At 43.1% G+C, this 19,227-nt stretch overlaps 1 protein-coding gene across 3 annotated transcripts in view; it reads left to right on the top strand.

Annotated features, from left to right (window-relative positions):
• The window catches only part of FARP1 (FERM, ARH/RhoGEF and pleckstrin domain protein 1), a 214,736-nt gene that overhangs the window by 134,423 nt on the left and 61,086 nt on the right, over positions 1-19,227 (top strand). For all 3 annotated transcript variants that reach the window (XM_040425289.1, XM_040425288.1, XM_040425287.1), the window contains exons 6-7: positions 4,022-4,119; positions 19,105-19,219. In XM_040425289.1, the coding sequence (XP_040281223.1) occupies positions 4,022-4,119; positions 19,105-19,219 (213 nt within the window). The remainder of the gene's footprint in view (positions 1-4,021; positions 4,120-19,104; positions 19,220-19,227) is intronic.

Here is a 19,227-nt window from a genome sequence, read left to right as displayed (position 1 = left end):
TCATGTATCACATATAGGGAAAACACATATAAAGTGCTTATGTTTTGGTATCATACCCCACAGCTATTAAAACACTTTAGCCAAGATATCTCTGATAGATGTTGGAGGTGTATGATAGGTGAGGGGACCCACCTTCACATTTTCTGGGAATGTCCTGTGATTGTGCCCTTTTGGAGAATGGTGGAGTCTGTCTTTTTTCAACTCCTCGCAATTCGTTTTCCTTTTACACCTTTTTTTTACTTATTGAATATGCCAAAAATGTCATTAAAAAAACAATTCCTCCTATTAGTCCTTCAGGTGTTAACGGCGGCCAGACGCCTAATTGCGAGGTTTTGGTTGAGGGCAGACGCGCCTACCCGAATGGACCTCATACATAGTGTAAGGGAAGTTAGGAAAATGGAATACTTAACTGCATGTATTACTAACTCAGTCGATAGATTTACAAAGATCTGGCAAACATGGGATGACGCTTTTGATCACTTACAATAAAAGACCTTTGATTACCAGTTAGATTATTATTTTTCCCCCTTCCTCTAATTTCCCCCATGTGTCGTGTCATTGTAATTGTCTTATGTCCTTTTGTGGTTTCAGCCCTTAGTGCGTTTATTGGCCTCAGATGCAAAATGTATGTTTTGTATACTAATGTACATTTGTTGATATTGACGTTATGCAACATAGTATTGTACCTGTATTGCCTCTTACGATTGTGCTATGAGACAATGTACCTGTATTGTTTTTTCATTGATAAAAAAAATCAATAAAATAAACAATTTAAAAAAAAATTTCCATTAATTGTTGATTAGTCCTGCACATCGGCTTAGAGGAATTTTAGCCCATTCCTCTGTATAAAACATTGGTGGGTTTCCTCCCATAAACTGCTCCTGCCAGGTCCTTCCACAACATTTCTATTGGATTAAGGTCCGGACTTTAACGTGGTCATTCCAAAATCTTAACTTTATTCCTTTAACAATTCTTTGGAAGAAAAACTTGTCTCCTTACTCTGGTTAGAAAGCTGCCAATGAAATTGTCCTTGTGACCATTGTGCCAGCACTGATTGTTTAATACAGGCCATGGAGCAGCAGTATTTACCATGTCAAGCATTTCCTTACAATCCATTGGGTTTAGTACCTCCAAGGAGAAGACATGAGATGTATTTAAGCCTTTCTATTATACCAATATATTCCGCCCTGAGACAGAATGGGAGTTCATGTAAATCAATGGCCTCTTGTCTGGAGGAAAATTACACGTAGAGCTTGAATCTGACAGTTAAACGGCTGGCTGCATTTTTCATGCACTGATAAATGGTGCTGATGACAGCCAGAAGCTTTTCACAAGATTATTGATGGAGAACAATTTCCCCAGGACGCTAATAACTATTTTCACTTTCAGAAATTCTTCTAAAATAATTAGGCTGATTTGTTCAGCTTTTTGTTTTGACAACCTGATCTTTATGACTGACTTTTCCCATACAAATCTGCATTAATACACCAGCGGAGGATGCTTTCAGTTGTCTGCAATTGCTATAATAACACATTTAGACTTTTTTCACATTACTGTCTTTGGTCTGGGAAACACACGCCCCATTTCCCAGATTGAACACTGCTCCTCTGACCCAAACTCATCATTATAATTCATGATGCTATGGCTTCCTGTCTGACTGTGGGTCTACTGTACTGTACTCAATATCTCATTAATATCTTAGCAGTTGGGGGTTCCACTCCCTAGACCCACACAGTTCAGCTTCTTGAAGAGGCCATAGCGCATCAGGTATTGATATAGGTCATCAATATTGTACTCCCAGAAAACCCCTCTAAATATGAGTTTTGTCTCAGCCCATTTTAGCAATGATATTAAAGCTGCCAGTTCAGGTTTTGATCAGGTTTTCTGATGCTATATTGAAGCTAAAAGTAGGTTTGGCTCCTAAAAGGAGAAAAATTGTAATGCTGGGTTCGTATCACGTGTTTCCCATCCGTTTAACGTATACAAAAAAAACATACACCTTATACCAGGCATCCTCAAACTGCGGCCCTCCAGCTGTTGTAAAACTACAACTCTCACAATACCCTGCTGTAGGCTGATACCTGTAGGCTGTTCGTGCATGCTGGGAGTTGTAGTTTTACGAAAACAGCTGGAGGGCTGCAGTTTGAGGATGCCTCAGACTGATGCCATACAGTGGCGTCCATTCACCATAGAGTTCCACTGTAAAAAAAGAAAAAGTATTTTTTGTTTTGTTTTGTTTTTTTACCATTGTAAATATATGTATACATTTTTTGTTTTTTTTGTTTTTACCGGACTGGCACCCTGAACATGTAATGGCACCCTGATAAAAGAAACCTCTGTATTCAGAAACATTGGGGAAGATTTACTATTGAAAATGTGCCCAAAAACTGGCGTACATCACTTGCACCAAATTTATTAACAGTTTTGGACACTTTTAGTAATTAAGCGGTGGGGCTTATTAGAAAGGAGACATGGCTTTAATACCACATTGCACACCAAAAATTACTCATAATTTTGCTTTGCTGCATTTTGTCAGAGTAAACTAATCCAAAATGTATTTGTTTTAAAAGATTAGACAGTCAGCCACTGTAATAAGGCCTCTTTCACACTTGCGTTGTCCGGATCCGGCGTGTACTCCACTTGCCGGAATTACACTCCGGATCCGGAAAAACGCAAGTGTACTGAAAGCATTTGAAGATGGAACCGTCTTCCAAATGCGTTCAGTGTTACTATGGCACCCAGGACGCTATTAAAGTCCTGGTTGCCATAGTAGGAGCGGGGGAGCGGTATACTTACAGTCCGTGCGGCTCCCGGCGCGCTCCATAATGACGTCAGAGCGCCCCATGCACATGGATGACGTGATCCATGCGATCACATGATCCATGCGCTTGGGGCGCCCTGACGTCACTCTGGAGCGCCCCGGGAGCCGCACGGACGGTAAGTATGCTGCTCCCCCGCTCCCCGCTACACTTTACCATGGCTGCCAGGACTTTAGCGTCCCGGCAGCCATGGTAACCATTCAGAAAAAGCTAAATGTCGGGTCCGGCAATGCGCCGAAACGACGTTTAGCTTAAGGCCGGATCCGGATCAATGCCTTTCAATGGGCATTAATTCCGGATCCGGCCTTGCGGCAAGTGTTCTGGATTTTTGGCCGGCACAAAAAGCGCAGCATGCTGCGGTATTTTCTCCGGCCAAAAAACATTCCGTTCCGGAACTGAAGACATCCTGATGCATCATGAACGGATTTCTCTCCATTCAGAATGCATGGGGATAATCCTGATCAGGATTCTTCCGGCATAGAGCCCCGACGACGGAACTCTATGCCGGAAGACAAGAATGCAAGTGTGAAAGAGCCCTAAACCTGGTGCAGTGTAAGCATACCTCCGAGCCATCCTAGATCTCATGGTACAGTCCTGGATTTCGGCAGCTGTCCCCTGGGCCAGGGATGGCTGAGGTCGCAGATGCAGACAAATGCAATAGTAAAGCAGGGAGCCACCGGTTCCCTGCTCCACCATTCACCAGCAGCAGGCGTGATACCGCGAGTTCATTGCACCTTGCTGAGGTGTGCATGAGAGAGTGCACTAACAGGTCATATATACTGTGTGGTGGGAACTAAGGGGGAATAACGACTGTAGAGTTAGAGGCATTTCTTACTGTAAAAAAATAAAATAAAATTTGGGAGGTATCGTATATAACTGTCTAAGTTTACTGTCTAAAAGTATTTTAGTAAATCTGCCTCATAACTTTTTTTTTTTTTTTTTGTCAAATACTACCTTCCTCTGAATCCAACTGCCTATGAAAGAGCCTATGAAAAATACCTGCATTACGATCCCTGCTTCAAGGCTGATCATTGGTGGCTATCTTTATAATATGTTCTTTAATCTAAACAGTAGAGCCACATACATAATAAGTTGTTTGTGTCGAAACAATGGCAGTATACCAGCGCTGGAGGCTCATTGCTGTACCTTGGCTAATAATATGCTCACATTAACTCTCATGGTTCCTTCTGCTCTCGCCATAGGTACCTCTTTGCTCTTCAAGTGAAACAGGATTTAGCACAAGGCAAGCTAACATGTAATGAAAGCAGTGCTGCTCTCCTCATCTCACACATTGTTCAGTGTAAGTTATTATGTTTTTCTACATGCCTCCTACTCTATTGGGAATATTGCTAATGTGCTCAAAGTTCTTCAGTTACAGGGGGAGTTTATTAACTCTCATTGGCAAAAACAATTGGCATCAAATTTGCACCTTTTGGGAAAAGAGTTTAGCAAGAGTGGCACGGCCTCACGTCGTTTTGAAAGTTTAATCTTAGATGGCATATATTTGACTTTCTGATGCACAAAGGACCAAGCTTGCATCCGACTGTGTGAACTCAGCAATGCAAAGTTGTGATAAACTGAAAAGCTTTGATTATTTTTTTTTAATTTGTTTTGTTTTTTTGGACCATTCCCTTCTCACATGTGTTGGTGAGAGGAATTTCCCACTATGTTTCTAACTGAATCTGAAAGACTGTCATTTGCCAGCATTTGCATGACAATAATAGTGGGGCTTAAAGCTGATAGAAAAAAAATCTATAAAATGGAAAGTTTTGAAAACAAAACAGTGGAATGTCCTTTAGAACTGTTGCTATGGAAAAGCATGTTACGGTATAACAATGAAAAACATCAGGTTTTAATTGTGGCTTCAATTTCCCCAATAAACTCAAAGATGATATATGTGGCACCAGAAAAACACCCCAAATATGGCAGCTTGTCCATAAAACCCACGTTCTTTAACCCCTTAGGGACCGGGCTCACCTTCACCTTAAGGACCAGGCCATTTTATGCAAATCTGACCAGTGTCACTTTGTGTGGTCATAACTTTAAAACGCTTTGACTTATCCAGGCCATTCTGAGATTGTTTTTTCGTCACATATTGTACTCCATGACACTGGTAAAATTAAGTAAAAAAAATATACCAAATTTACCAAAATTGTTAAAAAAATTTGCAAATTTCCAAGTTTCAATTTCTCTACTTCTATAATACATAGTAATACCTACAAAAATAGTTATTACTTTACATTCCCCATATATCTACTTCATGTTTTGATCATTTTGGGAATGCCATATTAGTTTTTGGGGACGTTACAAAGCTTAGAAGTTTAGAAGCAAATCTTGAAATTTTTCAGAAATTTTCAAAAACCCAATTTTTAGGGACCAGTTCAGGTCTGAAGTCACTTTGTGAGCCTTACATAATAGAAAACACCCAAAAATGACCCCATTCTAGAAACTAAACTTAATATTTATTACCCTGATTCTGCAGTTTGCAGAAACACCCCATATGTGGCCGTAAACTACTGTACGGGCACACAGTAGGGCGTAGATGGAAAGGTGCGCCGTGTGGTTTTTGGAAGGCAGATTTTACTGGACTGGTTTATTTACACCATGTCCCATTTGAAGCCCCCCTGATGCACCCCTAGAGTAGAAACTCCATAAAAGTGACCCCATCTAAGAAACTACACCCCTCAAGGTATAAAAAACTGATTTTACAAACTATGTTAACCTTTTAGGTGTTGCACAAGAGTTAATGGCAAATGGAGATAACATTTCAGAATTTAAAATTTTTGGCAAATTTTCCATTTGAAGCCCCCCTGATGCACCCCTAGAGTAGAAACTCCATAAAAGTGACCCCATTTTGGAAACTACTGGATAAGGTGGCAGTTTTGTTGGGACTGTTTTTAGGGTACATATGATTTTTAGTTGCTCTATTATATTTTTGTGAAGCAAGGGTACCAAAAATATAAATTCTGAAATGTCATCTCCATTTGCCATAAACTGTTGAGGAACACCTACAGGGTTAATGAAGTTTGTAAAATCAGTTTTGAATACCTTAAGGGGTGTAGTTTCTCAGATGGGGTCACTTTTATGGAGTTTCTACTCTAGGGGTGCATCGGGGGGTTCAAATGTGACATGGTGCCAAAAAAAAAGGCCATCAAAATCTGCCTTCCAGAAACCATACGGCGTTCCTTTCCTTCTGCGCCCTGCCGTTTGGTCATACAGCAGTTTACGACCACATATGTGGTGTTTCTGTAAACTGCAGAATCAGGGTAATAAATATTAAGTTTTGTTTGGCTGTCAACCCTTGCTTTGTTACTGGAAAAAAAACGGATTCAAATTGAAAATTTGCCCAAAAATTGCTGTTTTGGCACTGTTTTTATTAAAAAATTTTGACCGTGTTCATCTGAGGGGTTAGGTCATGGGGTATTTTTATAGAGCAGATTCTTACGGACATGGCGATACCTAATATGTCAATTTTTTTTTATTTCTTTTAGTTTTACAAAATATTTTAGAATTCTTTTTTTTTTTGTTTTAGTGTCTCAAGTCTAAGAACCATAGGTTTTTATCAGATTGTCAGTGGCTAAATTGGGGAAGGGGAATATAAATTTAGTACTCCATGGAAGTGTGGAAGTGTGTCCCTGAAGCAACCGTCAATGCAGAGGCCCGGATGATCGGGGCACGTGTCACACTGAGTAGTGGTGTCCTTCCGTATCCCCCTCCTGTGACACACTCTGCACTTTTTTGGGGACTGTCCCTTCTTTCCAGTATGGGGGACCACACCTGGAAAGTGTTGGCCAGGGACGATCCGGGTGCCTCCAGTTCCCGAGGTACTCCGGCCTACTTTTTTCCGGTCAGAAAAGATCAGGGCCCTGAGGACTGCCTCATAGAACTGAAGGAATGTCCCTGTGTTGCCAGCGCTCCGGGACAGCACAAAAGAGTTGTACAAGGCAACCTGTACCAAGTAGACCGCAACTTTTTTGTACCATGCCCGGGTTTTGCGCATGGCATTATATGGCTTGAAGACTTGATCAGAGAGATCAACTTCTCCCATATACCGATTGTATTCGACGATACTATCTGGCTTGAGAACCGTTGCCGCGGTACCTCGCACAGGGACAGGGGTGATGCCGTTACCGTGAATTGTGGACAGTACAAGGACATCCCTCTTGTCCTTATATCTGACCAGCAACAGGTTTCCACAGGTAAGGGCACTGGTCGCACCCCTGGGGATAGGTACCTGGAGGGGGTGGGTAGGGAGGCCGTGTTGATTTTTCCGCACGGTCCCACAAGCGCATGTGGATCTGGCGGCGAGGAACTGGAACAAGGGGATACCAGTATAAAAGTTATCCACGTACAGGTGGTAACCCTTATCTAGCAGTGGGTGCATAAGGTCCCACACAAGTTTCCCGCTAACATCCAGAGTGGGGGGGACATTCTGGGGGTTGAATACGGGAATCTCGGCCCTCTTACACACAAAACTTGTAAGTGTACCCTGAGGTACTCTCACAAAGTTTTTACAGCTTCACGCCATACCTCGCCCGCTTTGAGGGAACATACTGGCGGAAAATGAGTCTCCCCTTGAAAGCAATGAGAGACTCCTCAACCGCAACCTCCCTTCCAGGTACATAGGCCTGCACAAATTTGGCCCCAAAGTGATCGATGACTGGCCTGATTTTGTACAGGCTGTCATAGGCAGGATCACCTTGGGGAAGGGGAAGGGGAAGACATGCTGCATTATCTGCATAATGCAGGCATTTCCGGATGGCCTCAAACCGCGTATGTGTCATGGCCGTATTGTAAAGTGGGGTCTGGTAGAGGACGTCCCCACTCCTGACACTAGGTTTTTTGACTAGGCCAATGTGCAGCACGAGGCCCCAAAATTTCCTCATCTCGGCTGCACTGACTGGAGTCCAGCCACCGGCCCTAGCCAAAAAGGAGCCCGGGTGTTGAGCAACGTACTGTTGGGCGTACAGGTTCGTCTTCTCCACCATCAGGTTTACAAAGTGGTCACTGAAAAAAAAGACAGAAATAGTTGTATATTCAGTGAAGCCCACTGTGGAAATCTGGATTCCTGGTTGGCCTACAAAATCAGGAATCGCGGGCTCAAAATGCTCTGGGGTATACCAGACAAGTTCACCGGCAGGGGGCTCAGGTGGACTGATCTTGTGGGCCGGAAAACTAGTACGAGCCCCAGAGCTGCTCGTACTAGTGTGGGTCACAGGGTCACCTTGCTCTGCCTGGCGGCGTCTCCGCCGCCTTGGGGGCTCATCATCATCGCTAGCCCGCCGCCCAACCGACCAATGAGAGCTGACCCTGAGAGGTGATGTCACCATCACCTCTCAGGATCGCAGGATGGTGATTGGTGGTGTATTATCACACCACCGATCACCATCCTGTTTTGGGTTATCGGGTCCCCAGAGACCTGAATAACCCGGAAACGCAGCAAACCGCAGGTCTGAATTGACCTGCGGTTTGCTGCAATCGCCGACACACGGGGGGAAGGGCTCACAGGACCCCCCGGCGCATTGTCCCAGGATGCCTGCTCAATGATTTGAGCAGGCACCCAGTTCCGATCACTGCGCGGCGGTGATCGGAACTACTCAGGACATACAGGTACGCCCTGTGTCCTTAAGTACCAGGACATCAGGGCGTACCTGTACGCCCTATGTCCGGAACAGGTTAACCACTTCCCGACCGCCCATTGACTATAAATATCCTGGGAGGTCGATTTTATCTCTGACCGGACGTTTTAGAATGTCTTTTCTGAGATGACAGCAGGGCACCCCAGAGAGAAGGCAAGGACCATTCCTGTGTGTTCCTGCCTTCTAGATCGCTGAACTTCAACAAGAAATTTGGATTTGCAACGATTCATCACAATCGCATTCCACTGAATGTAGCAGGTGTAATGACGGGTAACTGTGATCGCGCCACCTCTCGTCATTGAACTACCCAGATACTGTGTTCATTGCTGATCGCATCATCTGAAAGTCACATTGAGACCTTTTAGGGGTTAAAAAAAAATACATACTCGCTTCATTCATTTGATCGCAGAGAGAGGCCGTTGCGGCCATCTTGACTGTAGAAAACGTGTCAAATCTCATGCTCTCTGACGTCATCATGGTGGCCAGTCGTGGTGATGTCACGGCGCCAGGCCAGGGCGATGACGTGGTGCCATCACATTTCAGAGTGCGTGAGATCTGGCACGTTTTCATCAATCAAGATGGCCCCAATGGCCTCTCTGCGATTAAATGGATGAGGTGAGTATGTTTTTTTTTTATTACTGCCATTTGCGGAAAAATTTATTAGTTGAAGCGCCAAGAAATTCGGCAAATCAAATTTTTCTTGAAATTTGGATCGAATTCCACTTCATTAACTTCAGTACGTTCAACACTAATATTCACTACAGATCAGTGTGTGAAGCAAGTCCAAAAGTAGGAACATGTGTCCAATGGCATGGAGCTGTAGCAAAAAACTGAACAAGTGTACTGACACGCTTGTGATGTTTTGTGGACATATCCCCTTCTTAATGTGTTATGATTCCCATAGGAGATCGAAATAGCCAAAGTCACATAACTACATTGGTCCAACACAATCATAGTACAGAACTTAATTGCCCACACTGTTGGCCCAGCGTAAATCATGCTGCAAAGGCATTCCTTGTATCTATTATTTTAGCTATTACGGTCCATTCACACGTCCGCAGTGTGTTGCGGATCAGCAACACACCCGGCCGCACCCCTAATAGAAATGCGTATTCTTGTCCGCAGCTGCGGACAAGAATAGGACATGTTCTATCTTTTGCGGAGCTGCGGACCGGAAGTTCGGGGCCGCGCTCCGCAGAGGCGGAGAGCACATAGTGTGCTCTCTGCTTCACGTCCGGGCCCATAGAGAATGAATGGGTCCGCACCTGTTCTGCAAAATTGTAGAACAGATGCGGACCCTTTTGCGGACGTGTGAATGGGGCCTTACAGGTGAAAGACCCAGGGATAGGAATTTCTTTACCCTTAATGGTCCTTTACACAGGCAGAGAATCTCCCAGATAATCGCTAAAGATATGTTAGGCTGCGTTCACACGGGCGAGATTTCCCCGCGGGTGCAATGCGGTAGGTGAACGCATTGCACCCGCACTGAATCCGGACCTATTCATTTCAATGGGGCTGTTCAGATGAGCGATGATTTTCACGCATCACTTGTGCGTTGCGTGAAAATCGCAGCATGCTCTATATTCTGCGTTTTTCACGCAACGCAGGCCCCATAGGAGTGAATGGGGTTGCGTGAAAATCGCAAGCATCCGCAAGCAAGTGCGGATGCGGTGCGATTTTCACGCATGGTTGCTAGGTGACAGTCTATTCACTGTATTATTTTCCCTTTATAACATGGTTATAATGGAAAATAATAGCATTCTGAATACAGAATGCTTAGTAAAATAGCGCTGGAGGGGTTAAAAAAAAGAAACAAATTAACTCACCTTCTCCTCTTGATCGTGAAGTTCCCGGTCTCTTCTTTACTTCTTTAATGATGAGTTGTGGGCTAAAGGACCTTTGGTGACGTCAGATCACATGCTCCAATCACATGGTCCATCACCGTGGTGATGTACCATGTGATTGGAGCATGTGATCTGACATCACCAAAGGTCCTTTAGCCCACAACTCATGATACCGGGAACTTCGCGAACAAGAGGAGAAGGTGAGTTAATTTGTTTCTTTTTTTTAACCACTCCAGCGCTATTTTACTATGCATTCTGTATTCAGAATGCTATTATTTTCCCTTATATCCATGTTATAAGGGAAAATAATACAATCTACACTACAACTAACCCAAACCTGAACTTCTGTGAAGAAGTTCGGGTTTGGGTACCACAGTCGGGTTTTTATCACGCGCGTGCAGAACACATTGCACCCGCGCGATAAAAACTGAACGTCGGAACGCAATCGCAGTCAAAACTGACTGCAATTTCATTTCTACTCGCGCGGGTTTGCCGCAACACTCCGGGACGCATCCGGACACGCTCGTGTGAACCCAGCCTTAAAGGTGTCGCCAATTACCTGATGAACGAGTGAAATGCTCAATCATCAGGTAATTGGATTATAAACGTCCTGGGCGGTCGGGTTTATCACTGATCGGACGTTTTAGAACGTCCTTTTAGAGATGGCAGCTGCATGCTAATCGTACAGCTGCCAAGCAGGGGGCCCACTGTCAGTGACAGCAGGGCACCCTAGAGAGAAGGCAGGGACCATTCCTGGGTGCAGGAGCTGTTTTATAAAAAATAAAAAAAATTAAGTTTCACATATAAAAAAAAATATGTATTATTTCCCCAATTGAACCATTTAAAAAAATTAAATAGACATATTTGGTATCACCGTATCTGTAACGACCATCTCTAAAGAAATTTGGATCATCTACCCCATCAGGTGAACGCCGTAAAAAAAATGTAAATAAACATTGCGTCAAAGATTTTTTTTAGTTCCCTCACTTCCCAAAAAACCTAATGCTAATCGATCAAAAAGTCGTATGTACCCCAAAATGGTAGCAATAAAAATGTCACCTTATCCGACAAAAAATGAGCCCCACACAAGATCATAGCCAGAATTTTTTTTTAAATATGGCTCTAAGAAAATTGCAACACAAAAAAAAAATTTGTTTTTGTGTTGCCATATTCTTAGAGCCATATTTAAAAAAAAAATTCTGGCTATAGTCTTCTGTGAGGGCTTGTTTTATGTAGGATGAGGTAGCATTTTTATTGCTACCATTTCGTGGTGCATACAACTTTTTGATTGATTGATGTTTTTTGGGAGGTGAGGTGACTAAAAAAAGCTGTTTTGGAGCAATTTTTATTTGTTTCTGTGGGGGTTTTTTTTGCGCCGTTCACTTGATGTGGTAGATCATGTGATATTTTTGTAGAGCCAGTTGTTACGGACGTGGCAATACCAAATATGTTTTTTGTTTTTTACGTTTTACACAATAAGAGCATTTTTTGAAAAATGATGAAATGCCAAATGTACCCCAAAATAGTGGCAATAAAAACAGCTTGTCCCACACACAATGAGCCCTCACACAGCTCAGTCAACAAAATAATTAAAAAGTTATTGCTTTTAAAATCCATGACAGAAAATTCCATGTTAGAAAATTCAGATGCCGCTCCTTCCTTTCTGAGCCCTGGCATATCCCCAAATAACAGTTTACGACCACAATTGAGGTCTTACTGTATTCAGGAGAAAATGGGTAGCAGATTGTGGGGGATATTCTCTGGTTATCTTTTGTGAAAAAGTTTTGGGCTAAGCATAAATAAATGTAATTTTTTTATTTTCACAGCCAAGTATTATAAATTCTATTTAACACCTATTGGGTCAAGTGCTCACTTTTTGGGGGTTTTCACTTTGGGGGTACCTCAGGGTCTCTTCAAATGCAACATAGCGCCCTTAGACCATTCCAGCAAAATCTGACCACCAAAAACCATATGGCGTTCCTTGCCTTCTGTGCCGTGCTGTGTGCCCATATATCGGTTTACGACCACATATGGGGTGTTTCTGTAAACTGCGTCTTCTCTTCCGGGTGTATGCGATGACGTCATCGACGCAGGCGCATTGAGGATGGAGCGGTCGAGCAGAGCGGCCGCCTCTCAGTGCGCCTGCGCCGATTGAAGCCAGGTACGGCGCAGGCGCGAGATTTCAAATTCTAACAGCGCCAGCAGAGAAGGATTACCTTCCCTGGCCCTGTCAATCAGCATGCCGAGGGGGCGTCATTACCATCGGAGGATGCGGCTGCTACCAGCAAGTAGCCGCCCTACTTGCTGGTAGCAAGGTAATTAGCATATTTTAAAAATCGTTTTTTAGCAAAATCTACTGAACCAAAATTATTAATTTGATTATATATCATGAGATCGCACTATAGGTATTATTAAAGGAAAAAAAAAAAGCGGTTTAATGGGGTGACAGAAACCCTTTAACCACCTCCGGACCGCCTAACGCAGGATCGCGTTCCGGAGGTGGCAGCCCTGCGCAGAGTCACGCATATATGCGTCATCTCGCGATGGCCGAGATTTCCTGTGAACGCGCGCACACAGGCGCGCGCGCTCACAGGAACGGAAGGTAAGAGAGTTGATCTCCAGCCTGCCAGCGGCGATCGTTCGCTGGCAGGCTGGAGATGTGTTTTTTTTAACCCCTAACAGGTATATTAGACGCTGTTTTGATAACAGCGTCTAATATACCTGCTACCTGGTCCTCTGGTGGTCCCATTTGTTTGGATCGACCACCAGAGGACACAGGTAGCTCAGCAAAGTCCCACCAAGCACCACTACACTACACTACACCCCCCCCCCCGTCACTTATTAACCCCTTATTAGCCCCTGATCACCCCTGATCACCCCATATAGACTCCCTGATCACCCCCCTGTCATTGATCACCCCCCTGTCATTGATTACCCCCCTGTAAAGCTCCATTCAGATGTCCGCATGATTTTTACGGATCCACTGATAGATGGATCGGATCCGCAAAACGCATCCGGACGTCTGAATGAAGCCTTATAGGGGCGTGATCAATGACTGTGGTTATCACCCCATATAGACTCCCTGATCACCCCCCCTGTCATTGATTACACCCCTGTCATTGATCAACCCCCTGTAAAGCTCCATTCAGACGTCCGCATGATTTTTACGGATGCACTGATAGATGGATCGGATCCGCAAAACGCATCCGGACGTCTGAATGAAGCCTTACAGGGGCGTGATCAATGACTGTGGTGATCACCCCATATAGACTCCCTGATCACCCCCCTGTCATTGATCACCCCCCTGTCATTGATCACCCCCCTGTAAAGCTCCATTCAGATGTCCGCATGATTTTTACGGATGCACTGATAGATGGATCGGATCCGCAAAACGCATCCGGACGTCTGAATGAAGCCTTACAGGGGCATGATCAATGACTGTGGTGATCACCCCATATAGACTCCCTGATCACCCCCCTGTCATTGATCAACCCCCTGTCATTGATTACCCCCCTGTAAAGCTCCATTCAGACGTCCGCATGATTTTTACGGATCCACTGATAGATGGATCGGATCCGCAAAACGCATCCGGACGTCTGAATGAAGCCTTACAGGGGCATGATCAATGATTGTGGTGATCACCCCATATAGACTCCCTGATCACCCCCCCTGTCATTGATCAACCCCCCTGTCATTGATCACCCCCCTGTCATTGATCACCCCTCTGTAAGGCTCCATTCAGATATTTTTTGGGCCCAAGTTAGCAGAATTTTTTTTTTTTTTTCTTACAAAGTCTCATATTCCACTAACTTGTGTCAAAAAATAAAATCTCACATGAACTCACCATACCCCTCACGGAATCCAAATGCGTAAAATTTTTTAGACATTTATATTCCAGACTTCTTCTCACGCTTCAGGGCCCCTAGAATGCCAGGGCAGTATAAATACCCCACATGTGACCCCATTTCGGAAAGAAGACACCCCCAGGTATTCCGTGAGGGGCATATTGAGTCCATGAAAGATTGAAATTTTGGTCCCAAGTTAGCGGAACGGGAGACTTTGTGAGAAAAAAATTAAAAATATCAATTTCCGCTAACTTGTGCCAAAAAAAAAAAATTTCTATGAACTCGCCATGCCCCTCATTGAATACCTTGGGGTGTCTTCTTTCCAAAATGGGGTCACATGTGGGGTATTTATACTGCCCTGGCATTCTAGGGGCCCCAAAGCGTGAGAAGAAGTCTGGTATCCAAATGTCTAAAAATGCCCTCCTAAAAGGAATTTGGGCACCTTTGCGCATCTAGGCTGCAAAAAAGTGTCACACATCTGGTATCGCCGTACTCAGGAGAAGTTGGGGAATGTGTTTTGGGGTGTCATTTTACATATACCCATGCTGGGTGAGAGAAATATCTTGGTCAAATGCCAACTTTGTATAAAAAAATGGGAAAAGTTGTCTTTTGCCAAGATATTTCTCTCACCCAGCATGGGTATATGTAAAATGACACCCCAAAACACATTCCCCAACTTCTCCTGAATACGGCGATACCACATGTGTGACACTTTTTTGCAGCCTAGGTGGGCAAAGGGGCCCATATTCCAAAGAGCACCTTTAGGATTTCACAGGTCATTTACCTACTTACCACACATTAGGGCCCCTGGAAAATGCCAGGGCAGTATAACTACCCCACAAGTGACCCCATTTTGGAAAGAAGACACCCCAAGGTATTCCGTGAGGGGCATGGCGAGTTCCTAGAATTTTTTATTTTTTGTCACAAGTTAGTGGAAAATGCTTATTTTTTTTTTTATTTTTTTTTTCATACAAAGTCTCATATTCCACTAACTTGTGACAAAAAATAAAAAGTTCCATGAACTCACTATGCCCATCAGCGAATACCTTGGGGTCTCTTCTTTCCAAAATGGGGTCACTTGTGGGGTAGTTATACTGCCCTGGCATTCTAGGGGCCCAAATGTGTGGTAAGGAGTTTGAAATCAAATTCTGTAAAAAAATGACCTGTGAAATCCGAAAGGTGCTCTTTTGAATATGGGCCCCTTTGCCCACCTAGGCTGCAAAAAAGTGTCACACATCTGGTATCTCCGTAATCGGGAGAAGTTGGGGAATGTGTTTTGGGGTGTCATTTTACATATACCCATGCTGGGTGAGAGAAATATCTTGGCAAAAGACAACTTTTCCCATTTTTTTATACAAAGTTGGCATTTGACCAAGATATTTATCTCACCCAGCATGGGTATATGTAAAAAGACACCCCAAAACACATTCCTCAACTTCTCCTGAATACAGAGATACCAGATGTGTGACACTTTTTTGCAGCCTAGGTGGGCAAAGGGGCCCACATTCCAAAGAGCACCTTTCGGATTTCACAGGTCATTTACCTACTTACCACACATTTGGGCCCCTAGAATGCCAGGGCAGTATAACTACCCCACAAGTGACCCCATTTTGGAAAGAAGAGACCCCAAGGTATTCGCTGATGGGCATAGTGAGTTCATGGAAGTTTTTATTTTTTGTCACAAGTTTGTGGAATATGAGACTTTGTATGAAAAAAAAAATCAAAAAAAAAATCATCATTTTCCACTAACTTGTGACAAAAAATAAAAAATTCTAGGAACTCGCCATGCCCCTCACGGAATACCTTGGGGTGTCTTCTTTCCAAAATGGGGTCACTTGTGGGGTAGTTATACTGCCCTGGTATTCTAGGGGCCCAAATGTGTGGTAAGGAGTTTGAAATCAAATTCAGGAAAAAATGAGGAGTGAAATCCGAAAGGTGCTCTTTGGAATATGGGCCCCTTTGCCCACCTAGGCTGCAAAAAAGTGTCACACATCTGGTATCCCCGTACTCAGGAGAAGTTGAGGAATGTGTTTTGGGGTGTCTTTTTACATATACCCATGCTGGGTGAGATAAATATCTTGGTCAAATGACAACTTTGTATAAAAAAAATGGGAAAAGTTGTCTTTTGCCAAGATATTTCTCTCACCCAGCATGGGTATATATAAAATGACACCCCAAAACACATTCCCCACCTTCTCCTGAGTACGGAGATACCAGATGTGTGACACTTTTTTGCAGCCTAGGTGGGCAAAGGGGCCCATATTCCAAAGAGCACCTTTCGGATTTCACAGGTCATTTTTTACAGAATTTGATTTCAAACTCCTTACCACACATTTGGGCCCCTAGAATGCCAGGGCAGTATAACTACCCCACAAGTGACCCCATTTTGGAAAGAAGAGACCCCAAGGTATTCGCTGATGGGCATAGTGAGTTCATGGAAGTTTTTATTTTTTGTCACAAGTTAGTGGAATATGAGACTTTGTAAGAAAAAAAAAAAAAAAATCATAATTTTCCGCTAACTTGTGACAAAAAATAAAAAGTTCTATGAACTCACTATGCCCATCAGCGAATACCTTAGGGTGTGTACTTTCAGAAATGGGGTCATTTGTGGGGTGTTTGTACTGTCTGGGCATTGTAGAACCTCAGGAAACATGACAGGTGCTCAGAAAGTCAGAGCTGCTTCAAAAAGCGGAAATTCACATTTTTGTACCATAGTTTGTAAACGCTATAACTTTTACCCAAACCATTTTTTTTTACCCAAACATTTTTTTTTAATCAAAGACATGTAGAACCATAAATTTAGAGCAAAATTTCTATATGGATGTCGTTTTTTTTTGCAAAATTTTACAACTGAAAGTGAAAAATGTCATTTTTTTGCAAAAAAATCGTTAAATTTCGATTAATAACAAAAAAAGTAAAAATGTCAGCAGCAATGAAATACCACCAAATGAAAGCTCTATTAGTGAGAAGAAAAGGAGGTAAAATTCATTTGGGTGGTAAGTTGCATGACCGAGCAATAAACGGTGAAAGTAGTGTAGGTCAGAAGTGTAAAAAGTGGCCTGGTCTTTCAGGGTGTTTAAGCACTGGGGGCTGAAGTGGTTAAAGGGTTAACAACATTTCTACAAAAAGTTTTGAATAGTCTGAGAGGTGTGGTTTCTATTATGTGAGCTCCTCAAAGTGACTTCAGAACTGAACTGGTCCTTAAAAAAGTTGATTTTGGATATTTTCTTAATTTCAAAAATTGCTTCTAAAATTGTAAACTTTCTTACGTCCTAAAAAAATAAAATAAGATTGCCAAAACGATGCCAACATAAAGTAGACATATGACGAATGTTAATTAATAAGTATTTTGAAGCATCACTATCTGTCTTAAGCAGAGAAATTCAAATTTATAAAACAGTGAATTTTTTACATTTTCAGTAACTTTTAGATTTTTTTTATAAATAAAGGCAAAACATATTGACTCAAATTTACAATTAACCTGATGTACAATGTGTCACGAAAAAAACTATCTCTGAATGGCTTGGATAAGTAGAAGCGTTCCAAAGTTATTACCACATGAAGTGACACATGTCAGATTTGCAAAATTAGGCCTGGTCAGGAAGGAGGTAAATGGCCCGGTCTGTAAGTGGTTAACCATGTGTCATGATTGCAAAGTATTATTTGAATAGTGTGGGAAGTTATAACAATTAACCACGTGTTAATGTAGCCTGTAGATTGTATAATGGCTTTCAGTAGCCCAGTATTGTTAAGGCTTGGTTCACAAAAATCACAGAAAGATACAAAACATCCTGCATGATATAATAACTGAATATGCGGATGTTCATGGCAACATTTATAAGGGAAAAAAATCACAGAAAATAATGCACTAACATAGATGCAAACATTATATATGGACTAAGCCCTCACTCTGATATGATAAAATCTGGGACTCTCGGACAATATATTTTGATCAAAACACATCTGTGCCTGCCTACCCACGCTAAGGTGGTCTCAGTCAGGCAGGTCCTACTCTAAACTTACCTATGCCGTTAGGCATCTACATTCAGGAGAGCAGACCCTGCACATATAGTGTGCTGCTCCTAGTTACATCTGTGCATCCAGCAACCAATGACAGGAGGAGCACGCACAGCTATATGTACCACCTAATCAAGGACACCTGCATATCCAGAAAACCCATGTTCTTTAACCACATGGCCTGATTGCAAAGTAGCATTTGGACAGTGTGGGAAGTTATGGCAATTAACCATGTGTGAATGAAGCCTTAAAGAGGACCTTTCACTAGAATAAAGCATCAAAACTAACTATACAGACGTGTAGAGCGGCGCCCAGGGATTCCCCTGCACTTACTGTTATCCCCGGGCGCTGCTCCGTTCTCCGGTTATAGCCTCCGGTATCTTCATAGTTAGGCTCCACCCAGGGGAACCTGCCGCGGTCTCCTTCTCCTATGCTGTAGCGCTGGCCAATCGCAGCGCTCAGCTCATAGCCTGGCTATGAGCTGAGCGCTGCGATTGGCCAGCGCTACAGCATAGGAGAAAGAGACGCCAGCAGGTTCCCCTGGGTGGTGCCTAACTATGAAGATACCGGAGCCTATACCGGGAGAACGGAGCGGCGCCCGGGGATAACAGTAAGTGCAGGGGGATCCCTGGGCGCCGCTCTCCATGTCTGTATAGTTAGTTTTGATGCTTTATTCTGGTGAAAGGTCCTCTTTAAGATTGTAAAATGGCTCTCAGTAGCCCAGTATCGGTAAGGCTTGGTTTACAAAACCAAAAACTGTGAAATAAGACCTTTTATAGTCTAGAAACCTAATATAATCTGTAATTGTTTTACATCATAGAACCTTTCAGGCCGGCTACTTTATAAAGGAAAGGCTTTATTATGCGTCTATCTTATTATGTACTGAATTTCTGTAGTACTGATGTGGCAATAATTAGTTGACTTCCCTTCCTAAACGTAGCTGAGGTTGGAGATTTTGATGAGGCTGTTGACCGGGAACATTTAGCCAAAAACACTTATATGCCCCAACAAGACGCTCTGGAAGAAAAGATCATGGAGTATCATCGAAATCACTTGTAAGTTT

The sequence above is a fragment of the Bufo bufo genome, chromosome 3, assembly GCF_905171765.1.
Source record: "Bufo bufo chromosome 3, aBufBuf1.1, whole genome shotgun sequence".
Classification (NCBI taxonomy): Eukaryota; Metazoa; Chordata; class Amphibia; order Anura; family Bufonidae; genus Bufo; species Bufo bufo.
Note: the sequence above shows the minus strand (reverse complement) of the source record. Positions and strands in the feature narration are given on the sequence as shown.